The 9,821-nt window shown below is 41.4% G+C and overlaps 1 protein-coding gene across 1 annotated transcript; it reads right to left on the reverse strand.

Annotated features, from left to right (window-relative positions):
• Positions 1 to 866: 866 nt before the first annotated feature.
• LOC109170322 lies at positions 867 to 5,701 on the reverse strand. The gene is made up of 4 exons (XM_019319423.1): positions 4,933 to 5,701; positions 1,106 to 2,085; positions 964 to 1,013; positions 867 to 906 (listed from the first exon to the last, which is right to left on the reverse strand). Exons 1-4 carry the CDS (start codon positions 5,699 to 5,701, stop codon positions 867 to 869), a joined length of 1,839 nt encoding a protein of 612 aa, XP_019174968.1.
• Positions 5,702 to 9,821: the final 4,120 nt, after the last annotated feature.

Genomic DNA, 9,821 nt, shown 5'->3' on the forward strand with positions numbered 1-9,821 from the left:
AGGAGCAACATTTTTCCCAAAGTAAATTTGGGACTTCTGGACACTGACTTTCTGGCCCGAAACATCCTCAAACTTCTAGAGGTAGTTTTTGATTACCTTCATTTGCTGTAAGGAGGCTTCTGCAATTAAAACTATATCGTCAGCGAAAAAAAGGTGAGTGAGCTCAGGACCATACCTTGAGAGTTTAATGCCCTTCCAATTTTTGTCCTTGACTTCTTGTTTTATCATCCGGCTCAGACGTTCCATACAAAGCACAAACAAGTAGGGGGGATTGGATCTCCTTGTCTGATGCCTCGTGTGGGCGTGATCCATTCCAGTTGTGAGCCCTTCCAGAGGATAGCAAGCTTTGGAGTCCGAACACACTCCATAATAATGTCTATCCAACGCTTTTCTAAACCTAAACCTTGGAGCGTGTCCTACAAGAAGTTCCAAGAGAGTCTATCATAAGCTTTCTCTAGATCAATCTTAAGGGTCATCGCTTTTGTTCCACCGCTTTTATTCCTCATGGTATGGAGGAGTTCCTGGTACACCACAATGTTATCTGTGATCTGGCGGTGTGGCACAAAGCTGCTTTGCTCCTCTCCCACTACCTGATTCATAACATCCTTCAATCTATTCGTGATAATCTTAGTAACAATTTTATACTTGACGTTACAAAGACTAATAGGTTTGAACTGGGTGACAAACTCGGGGTATTGCACTTTTGGAATCAAAGCTAAAAGCGTGTCATTCCAGTTTCTTGGCAGCTTTGCCGTACGGAAGATCTCCAGGATTGTGTCAGTTAAATCTCCTTCAATCTCCTTCCAAGTTTTTTGGTAGAAGCCAGCATGGAACCCGTCTGGACCTGGTGCCTTGTAAGGGGCCATTTAGAAAGCAGCTGGTTTTATTTCCTCCTTCGTGACATTCCTACACAAAATAAAGACATCAGTTTGTTCAAGCATTATTAAGGTTGGACATTCATACCTTGTATTTGCCGTTGTTGTTTCCCTCATGAAAAGGGCCCGAAAGTGTTCCTGTAACATTTTCATAATATGTTCCTCGTCAGAGGTCCAGTTTCCACTGCTGTCCTTTAAGCGTGACACAAGATTTTTTGCTTTTTTTTTACCTTCTTTATAGCATGATAGTATTTAGTGTTGCAGTCACTCGATGTAATCCACTCCTCTCTCGATCTTTGAAACCAGATAAGCTCCTCTTTATAAAGGATATCATCCAACTCCGTCTTCAACTTAGCTTCTAGTTTTATTAAGCCTCCTTTCTTACCATAGTTCCTGGCTCGTTGGATACCATCAATCCTAGCAATGGTCTGTTTCCTTTTTTTTTTCCTAAGTCTCCAATCGCCACCTTTCTCCGTCTTTAAGTTCTCTTTCATAAGGTTCAGTTTTGAATCAAAATCAAGTCCAGTGTTGGTTGAACTCCTCCAGGTATTAGTAACAATCTTACCGAAGTCTTTATGCAAACCCCAAACTGCTTGATACTGAAATCTGTTCGGTCTATTATAATTAGTCTGGTTTTCCAGAGTTAGTAGGACGGGGTTGTGATCCAAGGTCAGGTTCGGTATATGCGATACGGTCGCGTTCGGAAACTTGTCAATCCAGGCTTCCGTACACAGGCATCTATCCAGACGAGCAGCTTTAAAGGTTTCGACGGTGGTTCCACGTCTCCAGGTGTACTGCGATCCGCTGAAACCTAGATCAATGAGACTCTCTCGGCTTATCCATTCTATAAACTCTCTACTTCGTCTTTCATTGAAACTCTCACGGCAATAGACTTCTTCAGAGTTTCTGATTGAGTTGAAGTCTCCAATAGCAATCCAAGCTTCATCCAAACCGTGCTGAGTTCTTCCTAAATCTGACCATAATTTATGTCGTAGATTATGGGAGGGGCTTGCATACACAACTGCAATGGACCACACCATATTCCTACTGTTCGTGATTTCCAAAGTAACGAATTGGGGATTGGTGCTTAGAACATCCAGCTTGAGAGAGTTGTTCCAGAGGATCCATTTGCCTCCACTCATCCCCACAGCTTCTACGCGAAGCCATTGATCAAAACCAAGTTTGATACAAGTGTCGTCCGCCCCTATACCTGAGACTTAGTCTCAAGGACACAAAAACAATTAGGCTTATGTTTCCTAATGACTGTTAGGGCAGCTCTAATAAACCTCTTAGATGCTGCACCTTGGCAATTCCAAGTTATAATCTTCATAGGAAGACACAACAGGGGCAACAAACACACAAAAAGAGCAAACAAGAAACGAGCACAAGACATAACCTAGGCAGCGAACTCTTCCGAGGTGCCACTGTAACACCCCGTGTTACGGCCTCTAAAACCAATTAATTATTTAATCATTTACCCAAAAGAAAGAATTAAATTTCATTAATTAATTAGGAAAGGTCCACCATAAGCCCATGATCCCTTATCCCTAAAACCAATCCCTTAGTCCTATAGGAAATAGAATTAGCAAACCCATACCACTTAGACCCTAATTGGGACTCTTAGATATATAAATAGGAACATAGGAGACACCTAGAACTCACACCACAATAGCTTCCACCACACAAGAATTCCCAAGAATTCCCGTAGGAGAAATCAAGAAAGAAGAAATCTTAAAGAAAGACCATTCATAGCCAAGGAAATTAATTAAGGCTAAGAGGTAACCCATGTCTCAACAAAACCTATTTTCTTTGCTATAATCTCCTTCTTTGGGTCCCTCTATATGCTTGTGTCTTGATGAATTCCTTTATGATAATCGTGATATAATCTTATTGATTGAAGTGATGATTTTATATGTGATCTTGATGATCTTGATATCAAAAAGAGGTTCTTGATATTTATGTGATGATTCTTGATAAATCTTGATGTTTCTTGATGTTAGAGATAAAATATGATTTTGATGATTTGGATGGGATTAGAGCCCTAGGTTGGATTGGGAATTTGCATTGTGATTTTCTTGATTTATATTTGGGTGGGAATTCGCATGTTCGGGTGTTGTTATGTTTAGAAGCCACGTTAGGATGTGTTCAATATGATTCTTGCTTTTGATCCGTTAATTGCCCATGTGGTGTCGTTATTTACGTTTAAAAGTGTCTAAGCATGGTTTCGGGTTTGATGAAAGAGTCAGTAGGGGGTAGGGGGACCCGCCACCTACCCGCTGCCCGAGAATCACCGCCAGGCAGCGGGCAGACGTCTGCCCGCCGGCCACCCGCTGCCCGGAAGATCGTCGCCGGCGGGCAGCCGGTGGGTGGCCCTCCACCCACCGGCTACCCGCTGGTCTGTTACCCACCCCGGGTCCTCAGCTTCCCCGTTTGATGTTCCCCATTCCCCATGGTGTCCCAACGGACCCCGTTTGTCATGCCTGAGTCTAGTTTGATGTTTCGGGTGCCATTCGTAGGATAGAAGAGTCTTAGGAATTGCATGCTAGTGAATCGGTAACCCGTTGGCCTAGGAGAAAAATTCATGAACCCCTTAGGACTACTCTTAGTATGTGAATGATCACACGTAAGTTTATTTATACATCTCCCCCTTCCCAATGTGTTATTACATGCTACAATGTGTTATGTGATGCATGATTCCCCAATTTGCTTGCTATCAAATTGGGTGTTCTTGAGCTACGGTTCAGAAGTTGGCTGCGGTCAAATTGGTTACTTATGAGCTGCGGTTCATTTTCCTGGTTGCGGTCAGTGATTCACTTCTTGGGCTGCGGTCCACATGGGCCTCGTGTGCTGTGGTCCACCGACTGGACGCGTCAGGCGTTTTGTAGGACCATTAGCTCGAGGAAGGCTGTAGTCCACCGAATGAGTGATCAGGCGGTGTGTAGGGCTATGGTTGGCTGCGATCCACCGAGTGATGGGCCAGCGGTGTGTAGGGTCGTAGTCTCCGAAGATAATCGCCCACCGAATGAGTCCCTCAGGCAGTGTGTAGGGCTTGATCTGCTACGACCCACCGACTGAGTTCATCAAGCGGTGTGTAGGGTCGCAGTCCCCCCTTGTAAAGAGGATCACAGTCCACCGACTAAGCGCGTTAGCAGTGTGTAGGGCTGTGATCCGCCGTTGAGTTCGTCAACGGTCTATGCGGTTGGTTGCGATCAACCCCCTTCATGCTGCGGTATGAGGTAGGGTGCTGCGGGGCCGTGTTAGTACTATATGTACTAACCCTCATGTTCGGGCCATGCGATTGGTCCCGTGGCGCCACCAAAGTATGCTTGTGTGACTTGAATGATGATTGGTTGATTATGTGAATGATTTGGAAGTGAACTGTGACCTTAGATACATGTTCTTTATGATATTGTCTCTATATAACTGTTTAACATCGTTGAATGTGCTTATCCCTACCTGTCGAGTCTATTCCTGGTTTTAAAGCTAGAGTCTCCTAAGTATATATCTTCTTACTTCAAAACAGTTTTCATATATATATATATATATCTACCTATATTGTATTTCAACGCGTTGGAGTGGGTTACCAGCATCACTCGCTGAATAGATATATTTGGCTTTCAGGCACGGATGAGTAGACACCGGAGCGCGCTAGAGATCTGGAGCGTAGAGTAGTTAGTTTCCCTTTCGGCCTGCGTGCCATGATTATGTATTGACATTGCTATGAGGTTATTTAGTTAGTTTAGCTTGTGCATCTGAGTTCTCCAGCTCAGATGTGGCATAGCACCCCGCACTCTTATGTTTGATTTTGGGATTTAATGAGAATTCACCTTTATTATATAAGTTTTAAAAGTTTTAAAATTTCGGGGTGTTACAGCCACCACGGCCATTGTCCTCTGCACACTCATGACATGGTTCTTCCTCCATTAGCCCTCATCATTGAGGTCGGGAGGATCACCATGGTGTTCCAGAATATCCTCCTCCAAACTTGTCAGATGAGGGGGGATATCAGTATTGTTTAAATAAGTAGTACTAACCTACGTTTTCTCTAATAAGTTACCCCTTGCTACTGTATGTGTGTCTCCTGCAGCTGCTTGGTTGCTCTTGCTAGGCCTCTTGGAAGTGCTAGCTTCAGTTGAAGCTGCTGCATGGCTTTTCCGCATTACTTGCGTGGCCCCTGGATGCACATTCTTTTCATTTGTTATTTGTTTTTCTGAGATTTGCACATTGGGTCTTCTCACTTTTTCCCTATTTTTCCCTACTGATTTCCCGACTTTCCTCACTTGATTTTCCAATTGATTCCCCTCATTAGATTCCTCAGTCAGCTCAATTGTTTCGTCCACAATATCCTCACTCAAAGCCGCAAACATAGATGCTGATCCAATTCCTTGGTCTACTGTTTCTTTCCCTTTATTCTTTCCATTTTGCGATCCTTTCTCTCCACTCATAGAGCCGTTAGGGTCTTTAGCTCCATCCCAATCCTTTCCTTTCTGATCCTTATTCTTTCCATTATTGGAGCGATTTTGCCTGTACATTTTTTTGGGCGCAATCATCCACGTACCATATCTCTCCACGATTTCCGGTCTAATGATCACCGGTTGATCGCTTTCCTTATTTGGTTGTCGTCCATCGTTTCCCTTAGCACCGCCTGCTTCCGCCGTCGCGTGCCCTTCCTCCGATGGTTTCCGGGGACAGGCTTCTGCTGCATGGCCATAAACACCGCAGTGAAAGCAAATTTGGTACATTCCCTCGTATTCTATCCTTCGAACCTTCATCTTGGCTGTGAACTTGGAGAGGAGCGGTTTGGTGAGGTCGACTTCCACACACATTCTCGCAAAACGCCCCTTTGATCCTACACTCGTGGCTTCATCAACATATTTCAGTTCACTGATCTTCCTCCCCAGTTTCATAAGGTAAGGATAATCGTAGTTCCATCGGAAGATCGGGAAACCTCACCCAAACCAGAACACGTTCCGTCTTAGCCGACTTAGGGTCGAAATTTGGCTTCCAATCCTGGACAATTAGGTAGTGCTCCATTACCGACCATGGCCCTCCGTATTTAGCAAATTCATAGTCATCAGCAAACCAAAATCGAACCACATGGTAGATGTCATCCAGTGCCACCACCTCCATCCTCGATTTTGGTTTCCATATTGCATTGAGACGTCTAGTTAGATAGGTGTAGCCCACTTTTCTACCTAGAACCTTGACTATTAAGGATTGGCGCCAAGGTTTTCTCATTCTGATCTTGTCTTCTATCGTTAGGGGAATCTCTGGGCATTCCGGGTCTTCATCTAGATCCACTTCATCATCATCTGAGTCCAAACACTCTGGTTCCTTCTCCATGGGTGTTCCTCCTGTCAGCATGTCTCTGAATGATACGACCTTTGGTTTCTGCATGGATGGATCTGCCTGGTTATTCCCCAAATCAAACGCTGTAGTCAGATTACTTCTTTCATGTCTCTCAGTCCCAGGGACTTGATGCATCTCCGCTTCATTGAGTCCTGGTGTTGCGTTCGTATGGTGGCTTTCGGGAGATGGCACTTGCTCGTTTAGACCATTTGATTGCTCAATCCCTTCCATCACGACATGTTCCTCTTCTGGCATCAGGGCCTCACCGTTAGTTTTTGGTTTCTTTGTGCTTCTTTCCAGGAGATCCTGGACCTCCGCCGACCGTGTTGCCGTCGACACGGCTCTTCCTCAATTTTCCGGTGAGTTCAAAATTGAGAGCATTTTTCTTTCAACTACACAAATTATATTATTTGAAAGTACATTATTTGAGTACGGAAGGTAAGTTCATAACCTACATACTTTAATTAGGTTATGTATACTCAGTACTCGCCCTCACTAAATAATTACGGAGTATATACATAAATTGAGATTGTAAATCTTAAGGCAGGGAATCAATTATGGTCTCTTCTTTGGGCCTATCAAATTTATGGGGCAATGGAGTCAGGGGTCCATTTTATTAATTAGCAAAGTCACATAATTTTATTCCACATTTATTATGTCAATTAAATATGCTGTAAAAATTATATTTTACAAAATACACATAATTTTATCTATAATCACCATAATTATTATCTGCAAATTTCAATTTCACTTATTTATTTACTCTTACTGCCTATCCACCCACCCCAATCTATACCACTATTGATGCCGCTCAGCATCAATCATTATTGTATAGACCATAGTCCACATAAGTTGTATGAACCATATTTTGTCTACGGTAAAATAATGTACATTCAATGCAAAAATAATACACATTCAGTATAAATATAATATATATTATATTCAGTGGATGTACATTATTTTTGTTCTGAGTGTATATTATATTGTATAATGTACATTCAGTACAAAAATAATGTACATTTAATGTATTAAAAATGTACTTTTTATTATGGTCCACACAATAATTTGCCGCTCAGCATATTGAAGATCCATTTAAGAGTATCAATGGGCCCAATCACAAGGTCCAAATCAAAAAAATCATAACAGAAAATTCATAATTTAATAAATGTAAATTCATAATCTCATAACAGAAAATTCATAATCTCTGTTATGAGATTATGAATTTACAGAAAATTCATAATTGCATACTGTAAATTCATAATTGCATAAGTCATAACAGAAAATTCATAATTTAATAAATGTAAATTCATAATCTGAACATAAAATGCAAAACGTCGTTAACAACACATTAACTATTTTTTTTTCCCGTAAAACCAACGCCGTTTGGGCCCGTGTTCATCATTCATGGTGAACACTTTTCCAGGGCATAATTTGCGTGTTCAAAGATGGTGGAAATCCAAGTTAAGCCCAAATGCAAAGGATGAAGAAGAACTCAAGGCTTATTATAATCGTTTAAGTGTTGATTTTGGTGAATAAATTAGGCCCAAATTAGCTCTATTATTTTTTCACATCATTAAATTAAATTGTTTGGCATGAAAGAGAAAACACTAGTTGTAACAACCCAAATTTTTATTTTATAAATCCAATTTTAAGAAATTTCAAAATAGCCATATCATTTTTACTCCATTAAAAATTTTTGCGATCAATAGGTGTTGGAATAAATTATTTTAGCCACATTTTAAATTAATTCAATACCGAAACTTATTTTATTCCAAATTCCTAAATTTTTGGGTACTTCGCTTACCAAGTTTTAAATCGAGAAATCAATCTGAGTGAAACCGAGAGAATTCAAAAAGACTTTAAACAAGGGTTCATCTAGATAACCTTTTGAGAAAATTTATTTTTAACGCCAAAGTATTTAAAATAGCATTTCTAGCCCTTGATCCATGGAGCATGGTGGACCACTAGACATCCAAAGCCTTTCCTGCCTCATCTTTTGCCCATAGAAATTACTCTTTTGCCCTCACCCAATCATTTGCTTTCTACCTAGGGTTTTGCACCCTATATAAACAACACTATTCATTTGTTAAACTTTGATCTTCAACCTTGCCTCTCCCAAACCTTTGTCTGATAGAAGCAAAAGAAGAATTTGCAGTTAGTTTTCCTTCACTCATTTTCCATCTTAGCTTAAGGTTTCCTCTCCTTTTAGCTTTCAATCTCTGAGGTTTCTTAGTCTTGGCTTGTGTTTGAGATGTTTAGGTGGTGAAGGAGGTGGTGTTTGAATAGAGAGGAGGTAGAGATCCATACAAGAAGAAGAAGTTACATGAGGTATAACCCCATGCATGGACTCTCTCTTTGAGTTTTGGCTCTGTGAAACCTTTGTTATTGAGTAGAAATGAGTAGAAATTATGAGATTTTGTTGTGTTTATGCTTAGAAGTGATCTAGTATATTTTTTTGAGTTGTTGAGAATGTTTTGGACTTGTTTGGATTGATTTTGCAGATGAAGATGTCATCTGGTGCACACACAGTGTGCACCAGATTAGACTAGCGGCCCTAGCTACGGCCCATCAGGAGGGCCGCCGGCTAGAGCTGGAGTTACACGGGACTAGGGCACGGCCCTAGAGGAGGGCCGCCGCCTAGTCCCGGTATTGTAACGGGACACATGGGGCGGCTCATGAGGAGTCCCGCCCCAGATCCCTGAGTATTGATCTGGGAAGAATCTGTGCAGTGATCGGGCCATTGTGGCTCAGCTACGTGTCGTTTTGGGCCAGGTCTCACGGACCCTTGTGGCTCGGTACCTCGGGATCATCTCGACGCACGTTTTGGCTTTGACTTTGTTGAATTTGGATAAAAAATGAGTATGTTATGAAGGATTTGTTGAATGATTTGCTACACAGTACATATTTTGCTAAGTTCACTGTGTATGAGAAATGCTTGACTATGTGATCTGACGATATTTTGTATTGAGTATAGAAGCATGATCCTTTGAGAATATAATTTATTATGAAAGCATGACTAAAATGTGATATTTGATCAATGAGAATTGAAGCATATTTTGTTGGTAGAAATGTATAGAATTTGCTATGTTGCAAACCGAGCATGATATTATATTCTTGAGTATTTTATGGTTTATATACATGGTTTAGAAGCATGTTATATATAGAGTATTTTGCATCTCACATATGTCATATTTCAAAAATGCATAAGGGGCCAACGTGAGGCCAAGTATTACTTTCAAAAAGTCATGAGCATGTGGTATATCATTCTTTGTTGCATTGAGTAGTAGAGTTGTTGCATACATGAGATTGATGCATGAGAGATATATCTATGTATTACCTATATCGGTGAGGTTTTGGAGGATCCCGTTTGGACTATGTCCTCTCGGATGATTTTATGGACATTGCGGTCCCAGTATATGTAACGCGGCGTATTCCCACGTTACGATACATAATTCCACAGAGTGAGAACCACGAGATTGGTTCCGTAGACGGTAGGAGATATTGGGTCGGATTTACGTCGCTCCCGATGGGGCAATTTACGCTACGGTGAAACCCTGAGCCGTCTACGAGTGAGAAGAAAAGAAAGTGAGTCAAGAG

The sequence above is a fragment of the Ipomoea nil genome, unplaced genomic scaffold, assembly GCF_001879475.1.
Source record: "Ipomoea nil cultivar Tokyo-kokei standard unplaced genomic scaffold, Asagao_1.1 scaffold0140, whole genome shotgun sequence".
Lineage (NCBI taxonomy): Eukaryota > Viridiplantae > Streptophyta > Magnoliopsida > Solanales > Convolvulaceae > Ipomoea > Ipomoea nil.

Bases quoted from the DNA above. Each gene is read 5' to 3' on its own strand.
- LOC109170322 (XM_019319423.1), bottom strand. From the start codon at position 5,701: ATGTGTGTGGAAGTCGACCTCACCAAACCGCTCCTCTCCAAGTTCACA. The intron at 1,014-1,105 runs GTAAAAAAAAAG...AAAATGTTACAG, and splicing joins ACTATCATGCTATAAAGAAG to GAACACTTTCGGGCCCTTTT. The intron at 907-963 runs GTATGAATGTCC...TATTTTGTGTAG, and splicing joins ACAACAACGGCAAATACAAG to GAATGTCACGAAGGAGGAAA.